The sequence below is a fragment of the Chelon labrosus genome (genome assembly GCF_963514085.1).
Source record: "Chelon labrosus genome assembly, chromosome: 15".
Taxonomy (NCBI): Eukaryota; Metazoa; Chordata; class Actinopteri; order Mugiliformes; family Mugilidae; genus Chelon; species Chelon labrosus.
The window spans coordinates 450570-478144 of record NC_140348.1 but is presented as its reverse complement, the minus strand read 5'-3'; the positions used below and the strand labels follow the sequence as shown (position 1 = coordinate 478144).

Sequence of the window (27575 nt, the reverse complement as noted above, 5' to 3'; positions counted from 1 at the left end):
ACAACGACTACATGTTTATATCTCATAAACCACCACAGTAAACTGCTTGAAGTTTGATGATAATGATCTGTGGATGACTCTTTACAAGCCCACCAAGTTTGGTGCAATACGGTCAATAGGTAATGGACACTTTGAATCCTACAGGTCAAAGTAAAATCCACATGAATGTCAGGTCCCAAAGTTTCCAAGTAGAACATTGCATTGTCACAAGATGCTCAATGTTATTTACTTCTCCTGTCAGTGGTCATAATTTTTTGCCTGATCGGTCTAAGTCAACTTGCAACTCTCAATAATATGACAGTAGAGTGAAGGAACATACCTTCTCCTGTCCAACTTAGATAATCTTCTTCTCTCCTGTGGTTTTCCTCAGATGGTCAAGTGATTCCACTGGTAGAGCTGTCAGCGAAGCAGGTAGCATTCCACATCCCATTTGAGGTGGTAGAAAAGGTCTACCCCCCTGTGCCGGAACAGCTTCAGCTCCGCATTGCTTATTGGAGCTTCCCTGAGAATGAGGAGGACATCAGGTAAGAATGTGCTAAGTAGGCATGGGTCGATGACGGTACAATTTGATGCGCTACTCATGATATCTGCTTTAAACTGATAAAATACATATAATTTGTCTCTTAAGAGAATTTGAAATTGATAAGGGAATGTCACAGTTACCTCAACTGCCTCAAGTCTGCGATTATTATTAGGGGTCCATGCCACGAAGTAGCAGGATCCCTATTGATTTTGATGCGATTTTTCTTCTTCTTCTTTGCCTTAATGATTAATCTCCTTCTGCCAAGCTAAAGGTGTCTGTCCAGGACCAGCTGCAAGGGCGAAGGTCCTGGCATTCCACTTTGCCAAGGTGTTAGTACACATGCCTACACCTAGGTGTCGCTATAATAAGCCAATTTACGTTTTGGCTCATATCTCGAGAACTGTGTGCCCTAGAAACAAAGTTCTTTCTCCCTCTGATTCCTTAGATAGCCCTGGTTCTAATGGACTAGGCCACACCCATTTCCACCTTTTTCCACCATTTTGAAAAAATTGCACTTGAAAGCAAATTCAACTCCTCCTAGCCCGTTCATCCAATTCTCACCAAAGTTTTCAAAAGTTCTTAAAAGAACTTTAGCAGCGTTATTGATTACAAAGTTAATGGCTAATTCATTTTTATGGCAAGGTGCAGTATAACTCCAAAGCTCATATTTTGTGAAGTATATACCCAAACTTCACATCATTGATAATAATATGATTCTGTACAAGCACCCCAACTTTTGTGACCTTTGGTCTGTAGGGGGCGCTACAAAAGCAACTTGCGTACAATCATGGCAAGTTTCGTGAAATTCGGGGTGTAGGGGGCGCTACAACGACTACATGTTTATATCTCACAAACCACCACAGTAAACTGCTTGAAATTTGATAATAATAATCTGTGGATGACTCCTTTCAAGCCAACAGAGGGCGCTACAGGTGACATGGACACATTTCATATGACTTTGAGCTAAGCAGAAGAAACACAAAAAGGCAAAGAGAGGCTGAATATTTGGACAAATAATTTATTCTGATGGTAATTGGTGGTCAGAGGCTGGGACTTGTCACTGTGCCCTTATCAGTTGTTTGTGAGACAAGAACTCAAGAGAGACTCAAGAGCTGATGGTAATTGCGAGCATGTCGGCGTTGCTTTCCAAAACATTTACAATTTGGAAGCAGATTGTTTCTGCACATATAGACCTATTAAACTAAATGACGTGAATTTTAATCAACTTTGCACTCTAAGTGGGTGGTGAAGGTTCTGTTTTTTAACCTGCCTATTGGCTGGGGTCTTCGTGATTAGTTTACTTAGTTAGCAATAGTCGTTCAAGTTATATCTTACTCAATGTATGCTTCTTAATGACAGGATATAAAAAAATATATATATATTTCGGAATGACACTCAATAAATTTTAACTTTTGTTGAATAAATAATTAAGTAAAACTTAAGTTTGTAAATGGGAAATGGGTTTTTTCATTCATAGATGTTGCATTTAAATAGGTCATCATTACCTTTAAATAAAATTAATTAGGAGAAGTTCTGTTATGGGCGGCACAGTGGCGTGGTGGTTAGCACTGATGCCTCACAGCAAGAAGGTTCCAGGTTTGAATCCAGGCCGCCTGGGGCCTTTCTTTGTGAAGTTTGCATATTCTCCCTGTGTCTGCGTGGGTTCTCTCCTGGTTCTCTGGCTTCAGACATGCTCTTTAGGTTAATTGGTGATTCTAAATTGGCACATAGGCGTGCATGTGAGTGCGAATGGTTGTCTGTCTCTCTGTACTACCTCGTTTTTTTATTCCGGCTACACTATCCTATGTCACAACATGCTGTGAATTACTAGAAAATTATATTGACGTGCCGATGTATAGACAATATATATCTGCAGCACACAGTATTAGGGCTGAACGATTTGGGAAAATAATCTAATTGCAGTTTTCTTCCCCCAATATTGCGATTGCGATTTAATATGCGATTTTTTATTTATTTTTTTATTTTATCCTTTTTTTCTCCAACAAAACATAATGAATGATTTAAATATGAACAACACAATATTAGATACATTTAGTATAAATGTTCTTTCCCATAGGCTGGGCCTATTTGTTAGAAATAAAATTAAAAGATGTATTTATGAAATAAATGACATTTTTATTTAACTGCTCATTACAGAAACATCTGTGGCTTTGCCACTGTGCATTTAAAGGGAAACTACTGTTGTTTACAACTTTGACCTTATTTCTAGCATAAAATACCATCGTTTACTCACCAGTATCACTTTTGTTTCAGTTGCACTTGTTCAGGAGATAATTAGATCAGCGTATATCCATATAGCGGGAGTGGTCAGGGCATCGAATCGCAGCCTCTAAATAACATTATCTGCAGCGAAACTCGTTCATTCCGCCAATACTTTGTTATGATATGCTAGTGCTATTCCTCGTTGAGTCCAGAGTTACGTGTTAACATCATCCGGGGTCTGTAGATTGACCTACAGATTTTTTATGTATTTTTCAGAGACATCGTCCAGGTCAGAAGCTTAGTATCCGCGTCGCTCGCATCACGTGACCACCTTGTAATCGCGCAGGTTGCGGTTAGATAATCGTGTTTTATCAAATCGTGATTTTATCGCAAATGCAATTAATCGTTCAGCCCTACACAGTATTGATAAGCTCATGTGTTTATGTTCAGTTCTGTTGTGTTCTATTAGTTGACATTGTTGCTGTGGTTGTAGAGTGCGTTTTTTTGGGGGGGTTTTTGTTGAGCGAGAGTTGCATTAGAAGTGTCAGACTGACGGTGCTTATGGTGTTGACATGGCCTACGGCCAACAGTAGCTCTTGTTCAAGCTTCATTTACCTTGCAGAAAAGCCTTTCCTAGCTTCCTCTGTGTGAGACGCTATGTATTCAGGTCAAGAACATAGTTTTCATTGTTACAAAGCATTACTTTCTACTATGTTTTTATGTTTGACGTCATCGACTTGTCACCGTCGACTCGACTTTCACCATATACACTACCAGTCAAAAGTTTGGACACACCCTCTCATTTAATGGTTTATCTTTATTATTTTCATGAGTATTTACATTGAAGATTATCACTGAAGACATCAAAACTATAAATGAACACATGTAGTAAACAAAAAAGTGTGAAATAACTCCAAATATGATTCATATTTTAGAGTCCTCAAAGTAGCAACCCTTTGCTTTGATGACATCGCTGCAAACCCTTGGACTTCTCTCAGTGAGCTTCATGATGTAGTCACCTGACTATATAGGATGGTTTACACTTCACAGTTGTGCCTTGTCAGGGTTCATTTGTGGAATTTCTTGTCTTCTTAATGGGGTTGGGACCATCAGTTGTGTTGTGCAGAAGTCAGATTGGTACACAGCTGACAGCCATATTTGATTCATATTATGGAAAGAACCAATCAGCTAAGTAAAGAGAAACGACAGTCCATCATTACTTTAAGAACTGAAGGTAAGTCAGTCCGGAAAACTGCAAAAACCTGGAATTTGTCCCCAAGTGCAGTTGCAAAAACCATCAAGTGCTACGACGAAACTGGCTCTCACGAGGACAGCCCCAGGAAAGGAAGACCAAGAGTCACCTCTGCAACTTAGGATAAGTTCATCCAAGTCACCATCCTCAGGAATCACAGTTAATTAGAGCCCAGATCAATGCCACACAGAGCTCTAGTAGCAGACACATCTCTACATCAACCGTTCAGGACTTTATGGTCAAGTAGCTGCTAGAAAACCACTACTAAGGAAAAGCAACAAGCAGATGAGATTTGTTTGGGCCAAGAAACACAAGGAATGGACATTCGACCAGTGGAAATATGTGCTTTGGTCTGAAGAGTCGTGTTGAAAAAAATGTGGTCTGCACACTGTGTATGCTCCAAGTGCAATTTATTTATTTTAAACAGGCAACGTTTCGATCCTATGGGATCTTCATCAGACAATGAGGGAAATAGTTGGGATGACTTATATCACGTGACCCCCCCCACAGGGCACCTGTCTAGAAAAAAGAGTGCACCACGTGAGGTGACAGTTGGCATAGCATGTGCTCAAAGGCACTGGCTTACATGCATTAAACCACAAGAATGAACAAAATTAGGTGTGTATCACAATTGGCAGACAATTAAAAAGACAATCAAAAGAAATTTTTGATAGTACACATTGATATATACATATATACACAAGTACATTACAAGCAAATTCATATATAAACTTTTGAATGTAGAGAGTGAGCAATCAAAGAAAAGGCCTAAGGTCAGACTCCATATTGAAGCCCTTAGGAGACAGTGTATTTAGCATATATATATAAAATGCCTCCCTCCTAAGGAGAAGATTGTCAATGTCTCCTCCACGTCTGGGGGTGGAAACATGTTCAATACCAATGTATCTCAAGGTAGACAAATTATGTTTAAAGGCATTAAAATGAACAGCCACTGGGTTCTTTTGGTCATTTGATCTTATGCTGCTTCTATGTTCTGAGATCCGTGTTTTAATGCAGCGTGTAGTCTTACCTATATAAGCAAGGCCGCAAGGGCACTTTATCATGTAGATCTCGTTCTTAGTGTTGCATGATATGACCCCTTTTATTTTTAGTGTCTTCCCTGTGTGTGGATGGCAGTATGTTTTACACTTATGAGTGAAATTACACTGCGCACACTGTGCGCACCTGTAATTTCCATCGGGAGGTGGTGGGAAAAACTGCGGGGGCTTATCGAGTGGTTGGTCTGCTCTGACGATCATATTGGAGATACTGGGTGAGCGCTTATAGGCAAAACGAGGAGGCTTTCCAAATGACGCATCCTTCAGAGTAGGATCGGAACTTAAGATGGGCCAGTGTTTTCGTAAAATATTTTCATATTCTCTACTTAGTGGAGAATATTGCGAAACACATATTAATCTATTGTCAGTTTTGGCCTGTTTTTTTCTTCCCAGACATTCCTCTTGATCCATATCTTTAAAATGGCCTAAGGCCGATTGGATCCAAGGCTCTGCGTAGTCCCTTTCTCTGAAGCGCTGAACCATTTGGGCATTGCGTAAAGCATATTCTTGGTATTCTGTTAAATTGACTGATCGGTAAGCTTCTTTTTAAACTGGTGGGATGGTAACTTCTCCCATGTAAAATAGTGTTTTTATCAGTAGTTTTTTTGTACAAATCGGTTTTTAAAGTATCACCATCTTTGGAGATCAAAAGATCTAGGAAACTGATTTCACTGTGGTTAAAATCTCCAGTGAACCTGAGGTGCTCACTTTTATCATTAAGATATGCTTGAAAAACAGACAGTTCAAACACTGTTTTACATAGGAGAAGTTACCATCCCACCAGTTTAAAAAGAATGCCAATTGTCACCTCACGTGGTGCACTCTTTTTTCTAGACAGGTGCCCTGTGGGGGGTCACGTAGGGTGACCAGATCCCAATTCACCAGATGTGGGACAAAGACTACGTTTGTGTGGGACAATGTGGGACAATGTGGGATGGCCTGCAAATAAAAACTTAACAAATATATATATATATACATTTTTTTTTTAAATGTAACTTCCCCAAGTTCTCTCATGTGAGAAAACATAGTAAGCATGGAGCTGTCATACTATTTCACCGTGCCTCTCAAGTTAACACATCTGACTGTGTACAATCAAACCGAACAGACAGTCAAGGCTACAATTGTTCTTTCAAGTATTGTTGTTTAATGTGCCTTTTCTCCAACAACAGAGAGCAACAACATAACCCCAGCACAACTCCAAACACCACATTAAAGTGTTTGCTCGAGTAGAACAATATACTGAACCACATATTCAAGTAGAACATGCACTGGATTAGGCTACATGGAGGACATAGCCTGTTTATCAAAACAAAACAAAACTCACTCAGCTTAGAATCACATAGATTAACTACACAAAAGAAATGCATTTGGAAATGATATGCATTTACCGGGCAATGTCAACTAAAGTCACTACAAAATAATAAATAAAATAAATAAAACCAGAAATACAAATCAAAACTGGTCAGGAGAAACAAAAACTTATATTAAATAAAATAATATTTTTTCAGTTTTGTCCATCATAGTAACACAATCAATGCTCTTCCAGCACCAAGGACAGCACCTGGCTGATTCAGTTCTCTCCATCACAGCAACAATTTCAGGCAGGCCGGACCCACACGGACAATGCACTTTCAGCACCACAGAAAGCACCTGCCGGTGAAACACAAGAATAGAGCACTGTCTTAAAATCTAGCACCACACTGGCTCCGTGCTCACAATATGCTAATCTATATCTTAGACAATGATCTTACCTTAGATGTTCTTGGCTTTATACTTTTTGCTTGAGCGTGTAGCTTCTAATAAGGCCTTCTGCTTAAGTGCATAGCTGTAGAATTCCTTGCAACTGTATTCAAAGTTGGTCTTGACTTGAATTTCACTCTTGATAAGCTCCACAGAGCAACGGTTCCTCTGATCAGTCCAGGCTGCAGTCATGAGGGAAAACACTCTCTCTACAGAAGCATTGGTTATGGGGATGCTGAAGAGAAAGGATGCAACAGCAGTCAGATTTGGTGTCTTTGTGCTTTTAAGCAAGATCGACCACTTCTCCACAACAGGAGCTCTTCTCTCCACAATTTCCTGCTGGCGTGGCAGAGTCACACAGTACTCCTCATACAGTTCATCCATGTCCAGTTTCCCCCCTATCTGTAGGGCCTCCACGGCATCACTGAGCTGGGAGAATGTGAAGCTGCTCTTCAGCGCCAAGCATGCAACATTCTTCTTTTAGTTGTTGTCTGTGAAGTCATACCATTTTTCCAGGTAGTTGAGTGCAGTCTTGTAGAAGTTGGAAAAATCATGTTTGATTGTTGCTGCCTTTTGGTCAGGAAACTGCTGGACAATAGCACTGGTCTCCATTCCAAAGAAGGAATCAATTTGTCGCTGTTGGAGCTTTGTCTTGAGAGTGAGCATTATGTCATATAGCTCGCAGATGGTCCCATCCTGTCCCTCCAACAGAAGCACAACATCATGGAAGATCTTCAGTATGTTATTGAGGAAAGCCAGGTAGGCCTGTAGCTCAAGGGGTTGCCCCTCACCATCCTGATCTGTTTTCAACAGCTGCCACAGTGCTTTTGGGCACTTACTTTCTCCCAGTGACAAGAAGTAGCTCTTGATAGCTGCCCAGCTGTCATGCAGCCTCTGGACGGCAGGCCACAGACTCAACCATCTTGTGGGTACATGTCTCCGTACAACATGATAATCTTCCTCCACAAAGGCAAACACTGCTTTCAATTCCTCTGTGCGCTGTGCAGACACTGAAAAGTGACTGAATATTTTGTTCACTACAGAGTCAATGTCAATGTTCAGCATGTCTCCAGCATGCTTTGCACAGTTGTGTACTATGTGGGCCATACAGTTTGCCTTGATGATGCCACTGTTGTCTGCCTTTAGCTTCTGGAAAACAGAATTGTTTTTCCCGTAGTTTACACTAGCATTATCAGCAGTATAAGCTGAAATCATGTCCAGTTGTAGGCCATTATCCTCTAACTTGCTTGTAATCTGGCGGTGTATGGTAGCAGCTGACTCATGGCTATCCTCATAAAAGTCCTCATAAAATGCTTTTCAAACCCAGCACTGGTGTCCAATATCTCAAAGACAGGGGAAAGAGTTTTGTAGTGCCATGATTAGATGCATCTGAAGCCACTGAAAAAAATGGCGTGTGGACTTTTTTATCACTTGGGAGCTCTTGAACCACTGGCGTTTTTAATTCTCTCAAACAACTCTCCACAGAGGCAGGTGCAAGCACATCTGTAACTATGGATGTTGCCTTTGTACGACCCCTGATGACAGCCCTCACTGCTTTCTCCAAACAGCTATTTGATAAATGCCAGATTATAAAACACGCATTTAAAAAAACTAGAGTCTGACTGTCAATAACAATGCGGGACAACGTCTCAATTTGCGGGACGTGTGAAAAGTAATGAAAATGCGGGACTGTCCCGCACAAAGCGGGACATCTGGTCACCCTAGGGTCACGTGATATAAGTCATCCCAACTATTTCCCTCATTGTCTGATGAAGATCCCATAGGATCGAAACGTTGCCTGTTTAAAATAAATAAATTGCACTTGGAGCATACACAGTGTGCAGACCACATTTATTCAATATATATCCTTTTTGTCTAGCACCTGAACTATTTTATTTGGATGTGCGCACCTGGATCCATTTTTGGTCTGAAGAGTCCAAATTTGAGATCTTTGGTTCCAACCGCTGTGTCTTTGTGTGATGCAGAAAAGGTGAACGGATGGTCTCTACATGCATGGTTCCAACTGTGAAGCATGGAGGAGGAGGCGTAATGGTGTGGGGGTGCTTTGCTGGCGACACTGATGAGGATTTATTCAAAATTGAAGGCACACTGAACCAGCATGGCTACCACAGTAACCATTCAGTTTGTGTTTAGTTGGACCACCATTTATTTTTCAACAGGACAATGACCCCAAACACACCTCCATTCTGTGTAAGGGATATTCGACCAAGAAGGAGAGTGCTGTGCCAGATTACCTGGCCTCCACAGTCACCTGACCTAAACCCAATCGAGATGGTTTGGGATGAGATGAACCGCAGAGTGAAGGCAAAAGGGAAGGCCAACAAGTGCTCAGCATTTCTAGGAACTCCTTAAGATTGTTGGAAAACCATTTTAGGTGACTACCTCATGAAGCTCATCGAGAGAATGCCAAGAGTGTGCAAAGCAGTAATCAAAGCAAAGGGTGGCTATTTTGAAGAATCATAGTTATTTCACACTTGTTTTGTTTACTATACATAATTCTACAGTTGAGGCCGAAATTATTAGCCCCCCTATGGAAATTTGATTCTTTTGAAAATATTTCCCAAGTGCTGTTAAACAGAGCAAAGATTTTTTTAACACACGTCTTTCAAACATCCTCCTTTTATTTTGGATGCTTACATTATTTTAATTTCCACACAGAAATGAAATTATTTCACAAAAAACAAAAATTACCAGGGTCAAAATTATTAGCCCCCCTGATGTTAATTGTCAATTGTGTATCCTTTTTGCTGGATAACAGCCTGTAGTTGTTTGTTGTAGTTTTAAACAAGTCCCTGACACGTCTCCTGAGGAATACTAGCCCATTCTTCTTTGGCAAATCTCTGAAGCTCTTCCAGATTTGATGGCCATCTGGCATGGACCTTGGTCTTTAGTTCATCCCCGTTTTTTCTACAGGATTCAAGTCAGGGCTTTGTGCAGGCCATTCAATAACATTCACTTTGGTCTTCTGGAGGTAGTTCTTCACCAGGAGTGACGTGTGTTTTGGGTCGTTGTCGTGTTGGAAGACAAAGCGATGACCCAGACCCAGTTTTGCTGCTGACTGCTTGACATTTTCTTTAAAAATCTTCACATATCCTTCTTTCTTCATGATTCCTTCCACCTTGACCAGATACCCAGTTCCAGATGCACTAAAGCATCCCCACAGGATAATACTCCTTCCACCGTGTTTCACTGTGGGGATGGTGTTCTGTTGGTTATACGCCTCACCCTTCTTTCCCCAAACATAAGCAATGTCTCTGTGGCCAAAGAGCTCTAGTTTCGTCTCATCTGACCAAAGGACATGCTTCCAGTATGCATCATCTTTTTCCAGGTTGTCCTTAGCATACTTCAGTCTGCCTTTAAGGTCTCTTCTGCAGAAGTGGAGTTTTTCTTGGTCTGCAACCTCGCAGTCCATTCCTGTGCAGAACTCTAGTGATTGTCTTCTTTGAGACTACAATTCCCGACAAGGCTAAGTCATTCCCGAGTGTCTTGGCGGTTTTTAGACACATCTCTCTTTCCAGGGTCTTTGAAATACTTCGCTTCCTACTAGGGCTGAACGATATATTGCATTTGCGATAATATCGCGATATGATCAAGTGCAATTTTCTAACCGCAAAGGCTGCGATTACGGCTGCGATTATACCCTGCTCACGTTGTAGCGCCCGCAAAGTCATAATCACAAAACACACCTCCATTCATGGCTTCCTCCGTCATCCACCCACATTCATCTCCTACTCCAATGGAGATAATCCACCGATTCCCGCGTAGTTTGAATCCGTCCTCCAGGAAGGACATTTATGATGAGTGCAAGTCACCGGTGAGCCCCCGCCGATACCGTTCCAGTGGAGCAAGTCCGACTCTGACTGACTGACTGACTACGTTAAAAAACTTTGGTACCGTGAGTACTCGGTGTGCATTTTTGTTTTGTATGTGCCGTTTGCTGCACCGCGACGAGAGGCGCTCCTTATTTTGAGTTATTTCCTTATTTTGTGTCGGAGCCCGCGGTAAAACCCGGAGCGGAGTTTTGAGTTGTTGTTTTGTGGGGGCGCAGGTACTGGACTGAACTGTGATTTTGCGGAACACTGAAACAGACTTTTCCAACCGGACTGAACTGAAATTAAGAGATGGACTAAGGCGCACCCTTTTTTGTTTGTTTGTTTTGGCACTGATGATCATAATTGTGGTTATTATTTTGTGTGGGTTGACTAATTATTTTTTTGTTCTGTTTTATTTTACGTTGTCAGACTTGACTCTGACTGGCACCCCAACATTAAAACGAGTCAAACCCGCTACAACGTGACATGCGCGTGTAAAACGTGTGAGCAAACGAGATTGTCTAATCACAGAGGCTGCACTCTGGTCACGTGACAGTATACTATTGTGTATGTTCAAAATACTATTGTGATTGAATTAGTCAAATAAAAATGTCAGTCATCAATTCTTGCATCACCTCATGTCATCATAACAGGTCTGGCTTCCAGGAAAGAACCGTTTCTTTTTAATCTAATACAGTGTTGGCCATACTATATAATTTATTGCTTGTCTTTGCTTAATAATACAGAAGACAAAGACCTTTAAAATCGCATATCGCATCGCAATCGCAATATTGGCATGAAAAATCGCAATTAGATTATTTTCCAAAATCGTTCAGCCCTACTTCCTACCTCTGCCAGGCTTGTTCCGTACAATGTGGCTCTCTTTTAATTTCTTGATGATGGTTCTCACTCCACTTCTTGACACTTGGAAACGCTGTGATAACTTTGTGTATCCTTCTCCTGCTTTGTGAGCATCAACAATTCTCTTTCGCAAGTCTAAACTGATTTCTTTTGTTTTTGGCACGATGCTTCCTCAAGTGCCAGCCAAAACCCTTACTGGAGAATTTATACTGTGTGTAAATTGGAAGATAACTCTTAATTTTAACTTGATTTTACAAGCTTTGAGCATTACAAAGTCAAAGCACATCATTGCACAACAGTGGTTTGTGCTATGGCTAAATAAAATGGTCAGTTCTTGAGGGGGCTAATAATATTGACCGTGGTAATTTTTTATTTTTTTTTAACAATTCTGTTATTGTGTGCAAATTGAAGTAATTTATGCTTTCTAAAGAAAACTAGTATGGTTAGAAATGCTATGTTGAAAATTCCATGTTCTACTAAAAAAGCACAAAAAAATTTAATTTCATAGGGGAGCTAATAATTTCGGCCTCAACTGTATATGTGTTCATTCAAAATTTTGATGTCTTCAGTGAGAATCTACAGTGTAAATAATCATGAAATTAAAGAAAAAACATTAAATGAGAGGGTGTGTCCAAACTTTTGACTGGTAGTGTACACCTGTTAAATCAACCTACAGATTTAACAGGTGTTTAAATGTGATGTAATTCACAATTAAATAACAATAATTAACCAATAAAGTCTTGTTTAAAAAATGAAATCTTTGCTTTGACACTGCTGCAGGTTATATTCCTGTCTGGCTAATGGGAGTCCAGATGAATTCCAGCGTGGAGAGCAGCTTTACAGGATCAGAGCTGTCAAAGATCCCCTGCAAATTGGTAGGTTGAATCCATAACTGTATATAGCATATTTTGTTCTGTATGGCATACCAGTTAAATACCTGTCTCTTTTACCAGGCTTCCATCTCAGTGCTACAGTAGTTTCCAGTCAGTCTGGTCAATCTAAAGGAGCCTACAATGTGGCGGTCATGTTTGATCGCTGCCGTATCACTTCCTGCAGCTGTACCTGTGGTGCAGGGGCCAAATGGTGTGCACATGTGGTGGCGCTCTGCCTCTTCAGAATTCACAATGTGAGTTTGTTTACATAAAGGAAGTATCTTTTAAATTATTGATCAGATAAAATAAGCAAGTTGAAGACGCATTCCTTTTTACTTTGCCCGGAAGTGTGGAAGACCACAGGGTCTTGGGTATATCTAAAACACAACTTCCAGTTTTTTTTTAAGTAAATAGCAATAATCTATTTGAAACACAATCCGAACTTAAGTGGCCAGTTTTCAGCACCTGTGGTCGAACCTGGACATGAAATTTGTCTACACATGCATCCCCATCCAGCATTGAGATCTAATCTCAGTTTTGCACCCTCTATGCAAATAAATGCTGGCATAATTTGCGGCGCAGTAGAATATTGGAACAGTTAACTGTCTACTACTACTCTACTGCTCCATCAGAACCTTGAAAAAGCTGTTTGTTGTGTGTGCACCATGACATGGGGAAATGATACATAATAACCCTGTGTGTGCGTGCATGTGTGTGTGTGCGTGTGTGTAGGCATCAGCAGTGTGTCTAAGGGCTCCAGTCTCTGAGTCTTTGTCTAGACTGCAGAGGGATCAGCTTCAAAAGTTTGCCCAGTACCTCATCAGTGAGTTGCCCCAGCAGGTAACATCCACATCCAAAATGAACCAGTTATTCTGTTTGTAAGGCAAAGCATTGATTAAAATGGCATTGATACAAACACTCCCCTCCAAAAGTATTGGAACAGTGATGCAAATTCCTCCTATTTTTTGCTGTTGACTGAAAACATTTGGATTTGACATCAAAAGAAGAATATGAAACACAAGATCAACATTTCAGCTTTTATTTCAAGGTATTTACATCTGGATCTGATGCACAACTTCGGAGATGGTACCTTTTGTTTTAAAAAAAAAAAAAAAAAAAAAAGTATTGGAACATGTCCCTAACAGGTGTGCTTTGTTGCCCAGGTGTGTCCTATTACATTGATCCCTCATATACGAAATTGCACTGGATGTCTATGCTCACTTTCAGATTTGGGTTTTGCTTTTGCAGACTGCATTTATAGTTAGAGGTGTAACCAACATGAAGAAGGAAGAAGAAGAAAGAAATCACTGGTGTACTAAGTAACAGACGTCGAACGGAGAGACCAAGGAAAACAGCAACACTTGATGACAGAAACTTTGTGAGAGCTGTAAAGAAATACCCTAAAACTACAGTTACTGACATCAGTAGCAACCTCCAGAGGGCAGGAGTGAATGTGTCACAATCTACTATTCGCAGAAGGCTTCACGAACAAAAGTACAGAAGCTACACTAGAAGATGCAAACCACTCATTCGCAAGAAGAATAGGAAGGCCAGGCTGGATTTGCCAAAAAGTACACAGACAAGCCTCAAACATCTGTGGAACACGGTGGCGGTAATGCCATGGTTTGGGCTTGCGTGGCTTCTTGTGGGACAGGCTCATTAATCTTCATTGATGATGTAACACATAATGGCAGCAGCAAAATGAACGCAGAAGTCTACAGAAACACAGGAGTTCATCAGTGGCAAAAAGTGGACGATTTAAGACTGGCCAAGTCAGTCTCCAGACTTAAACCCTATAGAGCATGCATTTTACCTGCTAAAGAGGAGACTGAAGGGAGTAACTCCCCAAAACAAACAACAACTGAAAGAGGCTGCATTGCAAGCTTGGAAAAGCATCACAAAATAAGAACGCAAACGTTTAATGATGTCAATGGATCACAGGCTCGATGCAGTTATTGCATATTGCAAGTCTATCTGTTCCAATACTTTTGCTCACCTAAAAATTTGGTGTTTCATTACAAATAATGATATCTCCTAAGTTGTGTATCAGATCCAGAAGTAAATATCAGGAAATATAAGCTTAAATGTTGATCTCTTGTCTCATATTCTTCTTTTGATGTCAAACCCAAATTTTTTTGGTTTACAGCAAAAATAAATATGGAATTTAACACACTGTTCCAATACTTTTGGGGGGGAGTGTATATGTCACATAAATGACAAAGGAAGTTTGCTATTAATTCTCTTGTGTGTCTCTAGATCCTACCCACAGCCCAACGACTACTGGATGAGTTGCTATCCTCACAGTCTACAGCTATAAACACTGTGTGTGGTGCTCCAGGTACAGTACAGCAAGAGAACAAATCTAAGCTGTGCTGTGTAGTTGAGTAACGTCATTTTCCACTACATGCATGCACGAGTTTATGCTACAAAGGGAGTCCAAGGTTGGCTGTGATCAGCTCTTAATCCAAGAGCAGCTCAGTGCTATTATCCCTTTTTGTGTGGCTGCAGCGGAAAGGCAAATCTTCATAGTGTGGCAAATAATATATTTCCACACAAACTCCAAAACAAAACTTTGTTAAAAATAACATGTTATATTTTTATGATGCAGGATATATTTGTGCAGCAAATGCTAAATTATTATTGTGTGAACTGTAATTGTATGTGTGTAGACCCAACGGCAGGCCCTTCAGCATCTGACCAGAGCACCTGGTATTTGGATGAGTCGACGCTCAGCGACAACATCAAAAAGACTCTGCACAAGTTCTGTGGGCCTTCGCCTGTCGTCTTCAGGTGCACACTGCTTGCCCCACATAATTCTTCTTATGTATTTCTTAAAGATTTTGGCAAAAGCCTTTTTAACCATGCACTCTATGGATATACTGCTCATTTTTCCCATTAGCCCTTTGTTTGAAAAAGACTCAAACTAAAAGATTTCTGCATTATTACTTATTTGTTTCATGTAACAATACCAAAACACTTACTAGTATTGTCTTCAGAAAGCCAAACCACTATGCAGCATATACCTTTAGTGTGTGTTATAGAAGTCCAGTAACTAATAATAACACAAAAATCCTAAAAATGTTTTTCTTCATTTTGATTAGCAGGATGATCATAGTTTATTCTACCTGTTTTTCCCCGATTGTTGTATAATGGTAGTTAACTAAGATCTGTTGTGTTTGTGTGTTATTCACAGTGACGTAAACTCTATGTACCTGTCATCCACGGAGCCGCCAGCAGCTGCTGAGTGGGCTTGTTTACTGCGACCTCTGAGGGGTCGAGAGCCAGAAGGCATCTGGAACCTTCTGTCCATTGTAAGGGAGATGTTTAAGAGACGAGACAGCAATGCTGCCCCACTGCTTGAGATCCTCACTGAACAATGCCTCACCTATGAACAGGTATGACACATAACATGAGCTCGAGACATGGAAAATAAAGCATTGCAAACGGAAGTAACTGGTGTCAGTGTAAGTGTTCACACTTGTGTGGGCATAAAATAGTGTTAATGTAGATATCGCTGAGGACTTCAGTGTGGGCAGTGCTTAACATTCTCAAAGCAAGTCACTCGAGGGAAAATAACGAAATGATGAAATTAATGCAAACTCAACTAAATCAGGAAATGTCAATGTCATTTTTTTTTTTTTTTTATAAAGTATTTATAAAAACACTAAACCTTGGCCAAAGTGCTGTACAAACAGCAGTCAAAGAATGCAAAGTAATATATAAACACACAGTCAACACAAAAACAAAGACATGGATGAGAAAGATGTTAAAATCACTGAACTAGAATTCTAACACAAAACAACACTCTCAAACTAAAATAAAAATGTATTTTCAGAAGGCATTTAAAAATAGACAGTGTAAGGGCCTGCCTAAAGTCCAGGTGCAAGCTGTTCCAAAGCTTGGGGGCTGCAGCCATAAAAGCTCAGCTAACACCAAAATCTTAAAATCAGTCCTAAAATGTACAGAGAGCCAGTGAAGGAAGGACAGCGCGGTGTTCTTGCTTGCATGTTGTTTGACGAGTTGCAGCATTCTGCACCACCAACAGCATGCATAAGAGAGGGGCCTAGCTAACACCAGCATATAGGACAACAGTAGTTTAGGAAAACATGTATGAGCTTTTCAAAAAGGCCTGACTTAAGATAGAAACTTCAACTGGGCTTGATCACTGAATTGTCAAATGTCAGCCATGAACCTTGTTGCCCCAGATCCTGATTTGAGTCTTTTCAATACTGTCTATCTGCCGAATAGCAGAAGTTTGTAAAGCTCTTTCTGAGGACATTCTTTGATCAGAATCAGAATCAGAATCACACCTGGCACTGAAATTGTGACTTGTGCAAATCACAATGGACTGTTGAGTACAGGTGCAATTGCAACCTCCAGCATGAAGCCAAAGCAGAAGTGCCAAACATAGCAGTTCCTCAAATAGTTACTTGACACAGGTTCCAAAAGCAAGTCAGTGTCCATAGACCAGAGTCCCCCGATTAATTTTACCCAAGGACCGAATATTGCGAAGCATGCCAAGCCAAGGGCCAAAATATCCCGGGTTTCTTTTCACATTGCGGCAAATACAGTTGTTTTATGCAGAGAGGCTGTTTTGCTGCTACTACTATAATTATTAGGGGTCCATACAAACAAAGTTCCCTATCGATTTTGTTGGTATTTTTCTTCTTCTTCTTCTTCTTCTTGTTATTATTATTATTATTATTATTATTGTTATTATTATTCCCCCTTGCTTAGCTAAAAGTGTCCGCCCAGGACAAACTGCAAGTGCGAAAGGCATCAAACCTGGTAACTTGGTAGAAGTCCTGCCATTCCACTGCCGTTGTTAGAGAATAATTTCGCTTCCCTATAGATAGTTTGTGTAGTTAAGTTAGATTACTGCTGGGGTCAGTTATCTGCCCTACTTTCTCTCTGAGGAACATGCCAAGGCCATGGTCCCTCTTTGGCGTCTTCAATCTCACTCTCTGGCTGTCTACAGACATAGCTGTAGAGTTAGATGATAACGTCCTCCATTCCTGGAAGACACTTTGTATTTCCTAGCTGGTATGAATCCTTATCTTTATGTTTATGCACTATAGCCAATTGGATGTTAACAACACCTCCCCTTTGCTGCCTTGGCCCACCTTTTTAGTATAAGAATCTGAGCTTTACTGTTTGACCCTTAAAACTGAGGTGGACTCATGCACTTATGTTGTGATGACGATGTTCTCCTCGTACGAGCCTAAATAAACTCCTTCAGCATAAGACATACAGGACTCCGGTACTTCTTCTTCTTCATTGGCATCACCACAAATTCCTCCCTAACAGCCATAACACCAAAACCGTGTGCCCTAGAAACAAAATTTCTCTCTCTGATTCCTTATATAGCCCTGGTTCTAATGGACTAGGCCACGCCCATTTCCGCCTGCCATTTTGTTCCACCATTTTGAAAGAATTGTACCTCAAATCAAAATCAACTCCTCCTAGCCCGTTCATCCAATTCTCACCAAACTTGGTATGTATCATTTATGGACAAAGATAACGAAAATTCTTCAAAAGAACTTTCACAGGGTTATTGTTTAAATAGTTAATGACAATTTTTTTTACGGCGTGGCACAGAATAACTCCAAAGCTAATATTTTGTGAAGTATATACCCAAACTTTATCAAACGTCATATCAATGACAATAATATGATTCTGTTCAAGCACCCCAACTTTTGTGACCCTTGGTCTCTAGGGGGCGCTACACAAGCAACATTGCAATATCTCAAAAACGGCAATAGCTAACGTAATAAAATTATGCATACACAATCTGTAACATACTGTGTAGACGCCCATCAAGTTGCGTGACATTATGTCTACAGTGGGCGCTACACGTGACACAGACACATCTCATATGACAAGGCCTATAACTTTTGAAGTATTCACCCAATCCTGATGAAACTTAGCAGCCGTCATTATAATATGCTTGCGTACAATCATGCCGACTTTCGTGAAATTCGGGCACTACATGTTTGTATCTCACAAACCACCACAGTAAACTGCTTGAAATTTGACAATAATAATCTGTGGATGACTCCTTACAAGCCTACCAAGTTTGGTGCAATACGGTCTACAAGGGGCGCTACTGGCGACTTATGCCTCTGCGTCCCGCTCAGGGATGATTTCGTCATGGCATGGACCCCTTTATGATCACTTGCGATCATCTCGTTAGGGGTTCATGCAAACGAAGTTGCAGGATCCCTATTGATTTTGTTGCGATTTTTATTCTTCTTCTTTGCCTGCCCCATCACCTTAATTTTCTGCGTACATACAAATGTCTGTCCAGGACAAACTGCAAAGCATGACATTATGTCTACAGGGGGCGCTGCAGGTGACACGGAAACATTTAATATGAATTTAAGGCATCCCGCTCGGGGACGACTTGGCCATGGCATGGACCCCTTTATGATCACTTGCGATCATCTAGTTAGTATAGTTATTATTGAAATTATCATTATACAACAATACGACTGCTAGCCTCAACCAACAAACCAAACTTCCAGTTTCATGGCCAGAATCAAATCCAGAAACAATTGACGATCTTGTACAGAAAGTTAGCTATTCACTAATATCAAACGTGCCTTGGGGACTTGTTTCCCTGAGGAGTTACATGTGTGCACAGCAGCCATATGAAGGGAATATCAATATCTTTATGGATTCTGTTATGTGCACAGTGGTTGGATTTGACGGAAATTCATAGCTTTTCAGTCTATAGTACATTGTATGTACTGGTTTAAACAAACAAAAAAAAAACTCAAATATTTTCAGATATAGATCTTTCACGTGAACATTGTTGGCTTTTATCACCATCAATAGGTCACATGTTCTGGAGCTGTCAGAGAATATCAGATTATAGCAATTGTGGGAGTTAATTAATCTTAACATGATATGACACTGTACAAAACGCAGTATTTTATCCTTTGTTAGCCTGCTGGCACAAAAGTTTTGCTCACGCAACTTAAAATGAAAAATTCAACCAGTACACTCAAACCTAATGAATGAAGTGATTAAATACCTGGAATTAGTTCTACCTATATTCTCCCTGAATGTGACCTTTTTGAAACTTTGTGTTTTGCTTGATGTTCATCCTGGCAATGTAGATTTCTGTTGTTACACAAAATCTATATGGGTAACAAAGGTTACAGTACTGTACATTCTTTTACACACACATCTAATTTTTGTTTGTGTATGTTCAGATCATCAGCTGGTGGTACAGTGTTCGGACATCAGCATCCCACAGCAGTGCCAGTGGCCACACTGGACGCAGTAATGGCCAGTCAGAGGTGGCAGCTCATGCCTGTGCTAGCATGTGTGATGAGATGGTGGTTCTATGGAGGCTGGCAGTGCTTGACCCCACCATGAATCCCTGCAGGTCAGCCCACTAACATAGACTACATACTGCTTAGGAAAGTGTCGGAGAATTTAGCCATGAAATATGTTACATGGGGATGTTATGTACTCAGGTTTAATATTAAGACGTTGTGTGCTCTTTTCTAGGCGTTTGGAACTGGCAGGGCAGCTGAAGCAGTGGCACTTGAAAGTTATAGAGATAGTGAAGCGGGGACAACATCGCAAGTCCCTGGATAAACTGTTTCAAGGCTTCAAGCCTGCTCTGGAGTCTTGCTATTTCAACTGGGAGGTGGCGTACCCACTGGAAGGCATCACTTACTGCAGTGTGGACAAGAAGAGTGCAACATTTGTCTGGTCCAGGGGACTGCCACACCAGAGAGGAGTCAAAGCTGCTGCAGTAGTGGGAGAATTTTCTGAATCAGCCGGAGGACCCAGAGCTGAATGTGGAGCTGGGGGAGACTATAAAGGAAGAGGTAGTGGTCACTTTTCGCAACAGGACGTGGCAGTGCGACCAAAAGAGACCATTCTGGCCAAGAGGAAGGGTCTATCAGTAAATGGAGGGGGAGGGATGTTAGTCCGCCTGGGAGGGAGCGTCTCACTGTCCCTAGAAGATGGAGGAGGTAAGTGTATGTACAAAGGGCCTGGCTCGACCTCTGGAGGGAAACTAAAGCTGACACAGGCAGGTGGAAAGGGGCCATGTGTAGGAGGTCCTGGAGGAAGTGGAAATTTAGGAAGCAGTAAACATGCAAGTGCCAAGCGGAGAACCAGTAGTGAGGACAGCTCCCTGGAGCCTGACCTGGCTGAGCTCAGCCTGGATGATGGCTGCAGTCTTGCTCTGGGTGCGGAGGCCAGCAACACTTTTGAGTTTCTCCCCCTACAATCAGAGATTCTTCCCTCTCCTAGCCCACTACTCCGAGACTTGCGAAAGCACAGCATCAGTGGAGGGAGCTTGATTTTTGAAACAAAGCGCATCAGCCATACCGCAGCTACACTTGCTGCAGAGCCTGCTTCAATGTGCCTCCCCTCCAAAGATTCCTTGGTGGTAGTTGTGGATGTGCCCAGTGGCATTGAAAAGGGAGCAGTGGTGGTGGAACCTGTGGCGAACACAGATGAATCTGTAGATTCAGGTGGAAGTAACCAGCCTTCTATGTCCATAATGACAGGAAAATCAGGCTCCATTCAACCATCTGCCAAGTTATCATGCAGTTGCAGAGAGATGGCGTTCACTGGATCAACAGCAGGAAGTGGTGCAGCTGCTTCAGAATCAGCTAACCAAGGAGCAGAAGCAGTAGGTGGAGCTGCAGAAGGAGAAGCTGTGGGTGAAGATGACTATCAGGCATACTACCTGAGTGTTGCCTCAGAAGAGGGAGCAGACAGACAGCTGGTGGACAACCACCTGGAGGAGGAGCCAGACATCTTTGCTGGGATAAAACCGCTTGAGCAGGAGGGACGCATGGAGGTAAGGCAGGAAGAACAAAGATCCACAGCAAGGGAAAGATCAGTAGGTCTGGGGTGCATAGCAAAAGGTGAAAAGAGTGAAGTGTAACATAAATCAGAGGTTGTGGGTCTAACAACAACATTTTTAACCAGTCACATCACTGGTCTAATTGCCCTTAAACTGCTGAGTCAGTCACAGGGACACGTGACAACAATTGCCCATAAAATCAAAAGATGCTTATCCAGAAAAAAGGACCAAACCTGACTGGGTAGCAACAACAAACTGCGGTTCCTGTATTAAAACTCCAGTGCATCAATGCTTATCTCCCCTAAAGAATGGGACCAATTGGTCCAGCATGTAGAGGGCTATGCACATTCATTCTGTATTGTATGTGTTTCACCTTTTAGCAGACTCCATGATCGGTGTTATGGACTTGGTCGAGTTCTGTTACGGATAAATATGTTTCTTGCGGGAACCCAAACATGGCTCATTAATTCTAAGAGCTGACAGGGTGAAATAAAAATTGTAAAAAATAAAAAAAAGTAAATCCAGGACCACCAGGAATATAATCCTAAATCTGTTTCTACATGGAAGGGGCCAAAAACAAGATTAGACCCTAGGCCAGTGTTATTCAATTAATTGGGAATTGGGGGCAGCTCATGAAACATAGGCAAACTAAGGGACCAGAGAATAAAAGTAATCACAGTAACAAATACAATTACAACAACATACTGTGAATGTGAACCTACAGTGAATGTATTCTATTTTGTAAATGCAGAACAACATATGCACATAGGGTTGCCAACTCCCTGAAAAATAAATAAGGGATACCTCACTGGCAGGGCCAGTCGACCTGATTGCCTTCACCCTTCCCGGCGTGGTGAATTCTTTTTTAGCCCTTTTTTGTGTGTGTGAAACGATTTTTTAACTATTTGACTCAAACCTGAATTGAATTAGATGTATATTTTTGAGCACGTCCAAAAGAAATTATAATTCAACAATTTATGTTTAATACAAAATAACAAAATTAACAGAAACCTGTCCTATTTAACATTCTTCTTGTAATAGTGCAATAAGAAAAGTGCAAACAAAAAGTGTGAGGAAAAGTTGTTTGCTTTGTTGTCTTCCAGTATCTTCTTCGTAAGCAACAGTACCTCGACCAATAAATAAATAAATAAATAAATAAATCCACATATGGACATCTACTGACCTCACTTTTGTCCTTTTTTAATATAAATCAGACAACTTAACAATCAATTGTGTTGAAATGCCTTCTCAAATTATACTCTTTACACACGACGAGGCACTCGTTGCAGATTAAGGACACAGGATTCGCATAAACGTCAATAAACATGTATTTCTCTGTCCATTCATTGTCAAACTGCCTGTTCTCGGAGTTAACTTTTTTTTTTTAAAGTAGAGAGAGACATTTTGTCTTTTTAGCCAACCTTCATGCTTGAAAGGAAGAAGTCAGAGTGTTGCACTAGAGTGCGAATTGAGTTTGATTGGTCATGTCAAATATATTTCCGACTTAATCGCTTTAATTTTGTTGTTCTTGTGACAATGACAATAAAGACCTATTCTATTCTAATCGTGTGCATACCACCTCCTACTGCACGAGAGAATGTACAGTTAGCCATAGTCATGCGCTGTATCAGACTATCCATATGTAAAAACTACACTACACTGTAAGGGCAGGAACAAAATTCCTCAGGGGCTGGACCCGGCCCGGGCGCCTCCAATTGAATAGCCCAGCCCTAGGCACTATGTTTGGGTGGAGGTGTAAATCCGTTCTCATGTTTCGTTGCTTAAAAAAAGCAACTAATTCTGACAGTACTGCAAGATTAAAGAAGGTAGTTCTAGTCACTTGTTCTATGTGCAAATTAAAGGACATTTACTGGTCAAAAATATCTTATAGATCTTATAGTTTCCGCTCTAATGCGTAGGTAGTGAGAGAGAAAAGCTCTGAGGAAATTGTTTATTACCCTCAGAAATTGGCAAGAGAATTAAACGTAAGTCACTTAGTGGTAAAACTTTGATAAAGAGACAAACTCATGCACAGATAAGGCAAAGAAAGAACTCTAACACCCTTCAAAAATGGCAACCAAAAGATAATGGATTTAACAACAAGAAGCTTATTGCAGGTGTTGAAAGACTAGTTGCAGTTATCTAGAGAAGTGGAGTTTATTCACTATTTTCAGAATAAAAGCTGTTATACGTATAGTATACTTGAAGAAACCAGAGTGTGCAGAACAGAGCACATTGCACACTGGCCCCCAATCTGATCTGAGAGGCTAGGTCACGGGCTATAGTAGTGACATATAACTTGTTATACCAGGCAAAACTAGCCGAGATCAGACACTTGTGCAATTGTTGTCTGCTCCACAAGCCCATTCTATATACCCCTTCTTGTGTTGGTATATAAGGTGACTAGTTGCAAAACAGCAATACCGTGTTATGTGACCCTCCCATAGGGTCACAGGTTCACCTTGACACATGTCCATGACTGAGGAGCCTTGAGTAAGCACCCAATGCCCAACGTTTGCTCCCCAGACGTTGCACAAAAGAGACAGCAGCTCACTGCTCCGAGTGTACACACTACTGTCTGAATGACTGGATGGGTCAAATGCAAGAAAATAATTTCAGTCAATAAATAATAATTATTATTATTAAATGCACATAGGATATTCGTAAAATGGTATTTCGAATGATAGGATAGATTGCCATACTATGAAAGTGAAAGTGTCTTGGGCATTGTCTTTAACTTTCTCACCTGATATTGGAAACTCAGCAGCACAGAAATGAAAGCCCTCCTCACATGCTTTTGCTTTGTGTGGCATGTTCAGGTACTATTTGCTTGTGCTGAAGCACTTCATGCTCATGGCTACAGTAATGAGGCCTGCCGTCTGGCCGTGGAGCTTGCCAGAGACCTGTTGGCCAACCCTCCGGACTTGAAAGTGGAGCAGCCACAGACTAAGGTAGATACAGTTGCTTTGACATGTGTCCCTCTGTTGTACAGTTTTCCAAACATTATCATCTTAAACTGTGTTGTGGCATGTTGAGCTCTTCATGAAGAAAAGCTACCAGATTTTTCTTATTTATATTTACGTTATTTTTTACGTTGATTTTTCTTATTTATGTTTACTCATTTTTAAATGAGTTACAAATACTTGCTATTCAGAAATTGCAAAATATGAGATGTGTCTGTCTGCTTGACAGAAGCAATTGGTTTCATCTTCTGACATAACTGTTATTTACCCCTTGGATCTAGGGCAAGAAGAGTAAAGTGTCAACAAGTCGTCAAACACAGGTGGCCACTAATACACTGTCAAAAGCTGCCTTCCTCCTCACTGTTCTTAGTGAGCGACTAGAGCTCCACAACTTGGCCTTCAGCATCGGCATGTTCTCTCTGGAACTCCAAAGACCACCGGCATCTACTAAAGCTCTGGAGGTCTCTTTCACTCACACAAATTCATATTCTGTATGCATATTTACTTCAATTCAAAAAAGTTAATTGCTTTGAAGTACTGTAGTTGCACTTATTGTCTGTTGTCAGTCATTTAACAATAAAACACAGTGTTTTTTAATCAATTCTTTATTATACAGTCATATCCAGTAAATGATTTACTGTATATGAAAGTAAATTAAATAATTTATATCAAGCAGTACATGGGTTGTACAATCCACTAGCATAGTTACCCTTTGAAGGCAGGATCTGCTGGCTTCTGAAGGGGGACAATATAACCACAAGGCTTGTAAGTCGATCATTGTTGGCTGATGATCTGTCACATTAGGAAGAGCTGCAACTGAAGAGGTGCAAGGGTGTTAACTTGGTGGGATTAGGTTAATGTGTGTAGGATAAACTACACTTTGGCTATGCATATTTACTCTTGTTCACCTGTTACATTAGATTAGTAAAAAAATAATCTCATAATCAGAAGTAGCAAATTCAAAATTATTGAATATATGACCAGGTAATTTTGATAATTAGATAAAAGCTGTTTACTTCATTTGGTGATGGGTAGTAGAGTAGTAGTAAGAGAGGCCTGTATGATTTAAAAAAAAAAAAAAAAAAAATACATTAGGGGTGCCTTTAGAACGTTATGCCACATCAGCACTCATCATAGTAACGTAAAGATTAGCCTACTTGTGCAATGTTGTTGGTGAGCTGGTTCTCTTCCAGTGATCCACTTTACATTTGCAACACTAGCAGCCAGCAGATTCTGCTTTCAAATGCCCTGAAGGGGAGAGGACGTGCAACAAAGATTCCTGGTCAGACATGAATGGTTGCAGTTTATGACTGTCTTCAAACATTATGCCTTAGTGAAGCAATTTTCTACTTAAAATCCAAACCCCATCTAGAGATGAAAGTGCCATAGACAGTGTCTTTTCTCACTAGTTGTTATGATGTGTGTGTCGGAAAATCAGGTGAAACTGGCCTACCAGGAATCTGAGGTTGTGGCTCTGTTGAAGAAGATTCCTCTGGGTCTGGTGGAGATGTTAGCCATAAGAGAGCGAGCGGAGCAGCTTAGGGATGGAAACTTCTGTGATTACAGACCTGTTCTGCCTCTTATGTTGGCCAGCTTCATCTTTGATGTGCTGTGTACCCCAGGTAAGCACCACCTATTTTTTTGTTTTGCTAGTCAGTTTCTAGTTCCTGCTTTACTTTCAGCAATGGCGACTGAAGCAGAATGTATCTCCAAACCTCCTCAGTTAACCTTACCAATTCTTTTTTGATCCAAAGCAATCAATCAAAAAATTGCAGAGTTGGAGAAACAGCCGGAAATATTAAGCAGAGACACATTATTACCAACTGGACCAATCACAGCTCTTGTGCTCTGCGTCTGCAAAGGCTCTACGTGTCTGCATTGTCGGCGTAGCCTCTGCGTCAACTTAACGCAGAAGCATAAACCGCCTATAAGATTCCAACACATCAATTCATTTACCATTGGAATGATTCATTTCATATTCAGTTTTACCTCAGCAGGAGATAAACGTGTATTTTGATGCCTCTCGTCTTGTCTCGTCTTCTTCCGCTTATCCGGGTCCGGGTCGCGGGTCGCGGGTCACGACCGACCGGTTAAGCATCCACATCACTGCAGATGCTGCTCCGATCCGCCTGTCGATCTCCCGCTCCCTCTTACCCTCACTCGTGAACAAGACCCCGAGATACTTGAACTCCTCCACTTGAGGCAGGGCCTCCTCAGGACCCTCCTCCACCCTTTTCCGGCTGAGGACCATGGCCTCAGACTTGTAGGTGCTGATCTTCATCCCAGCCGCTTCACACTCGGCTGCGAACCGCCCCAGCAGGAGCTGGAGGTCGTTGTTCGATGAAGCTAAGAGGACCATGTCATCCGTGAAAAGCAGGGACGAGATCCTCCAATCACCGAACACAACACCCTCCCCCACCCGGCTGCGCCTAGAAATTCTGTCCATAAAGATTATGAACAGAACCGGTGACAAAGGGCAGCCATGGCGGAGTCCAACCCTCACTGGGAACAGGTCCAACTTACTACCGGCTACACAGACCAGACTCGCACTCCTTTGGTACAGGGACTGAATGGCCCTTAGTAAGGGGCCATACACTCCATACTCCCGGAGCACCCCCCACAGGATGCTTCTGGGGACACGGTCGTAAGCCTTCTCCAGATCCACAACACACTTGTGGACTAGTTGGGCAAACTCCCATTTCCCCTCCAGCACCCTAGCGAGGGTAAAGAGCTGGTCCATGGTTCCACGTCCGGGATGAAAACCACATTGTTCCTCCTCGATCTGAGGTTCAACAATCGACCAGACCGTCTTTTCCAGCACCCTGGCATAGACCTTCCCGGGTAGGCTGAGGAGTGTGATCCCCCTATAGTTGGAACACACCCTCTGGTCCCCCTTTTTAAAAATGGGGACCACCAACCCGGTCTGCCACTCCAGAGGTACTGCCCCCGATGTCCACGCAATGTTGCAGAGGCGTGTCAACCAAGACAGCCCTACAACATCCAGAGCCTTGAGATACCCAGGGCGGATCTCATCCGCTCCCGGAGCTCCACCGCCGCGGAGTTGTACCGGTACCGGTCAGCTGCTTCAGGAGACCCACAGACCAGCCATCCCCTGTAGGCCTCCTTCTTCAGCCTGACGGCTCCCCTCACCTCTGGTGTCCACCAGGAGGTTCGGGCCGCTGCGAACAGCACCCTGCGGCCGCAACTTGCAACAGCCGCCTCCACAATGGCGGAGCGGAACATGGCCCATTCGGACTCAATGTCCCCCACCACCCCCGGGACGCGGTTGAAGCTCTGCCGGAGGTGGGAGTTGAAGACCATCTTGACAGGTTCTTCCACCAGGCGTTCCCAGCAGACCCTCACTACTCGTTTAGGCCTACCAGGTCTGTGTGGTGTCTTCCCCTGCGATCTGAT

At 41.7% G+C, this 27575-nt stretch overlaps 1 protein-coding gene across 2 annotated transcripts in view; it reads left to right on the top strand.

Annotated features, from left to right (window-relative positions):
* zswim8 (zinc finger, SWIM-type containing 8) overlaps positions 1-27575 on the top strand; it is an 81555-nt gene that overhangs the window by 12989 nt on the left and 40991 nt on the right. For both annotated transcript variants that reach the window (XM_084561089.1, XM_084561090.1), the window contains exons 2-13: positions 371-524; positions 12271-12365; positions 12444-12616; positions 13095-13202; positions 14619-14700; positions 15032-15152; positions 15556-15757; positions 19580-19755; positions 19881-21192; positions 24018-24149; positions 24443-24622; positions 25600-25783. In XM_084561089.1, the coding sequence (XP_084417215.1) occupies positions 371-524; positions 12271-12365; positions 12444-12616; positions 13095-13202; positions 14619-14700; positions 15032-15152; positions 15556-15757; positions 19580-19755; positions 19881-21192; positions 24018-24149; positions 24443-24622; positions 25600-25783 (2919 nt within the window). The remainder of the gene's footprint in view (positions 1-370; positions 525-12270; positions 12366-12443; positions 12617-13094; positions 13203-14618; positions 14701-15031; positions 15153-15555; positions 15758-19579; positions 19756-19880; positions 21193-24017; positions 24150-24442; positions 24623-25599; positions 25784-27575) is intronic.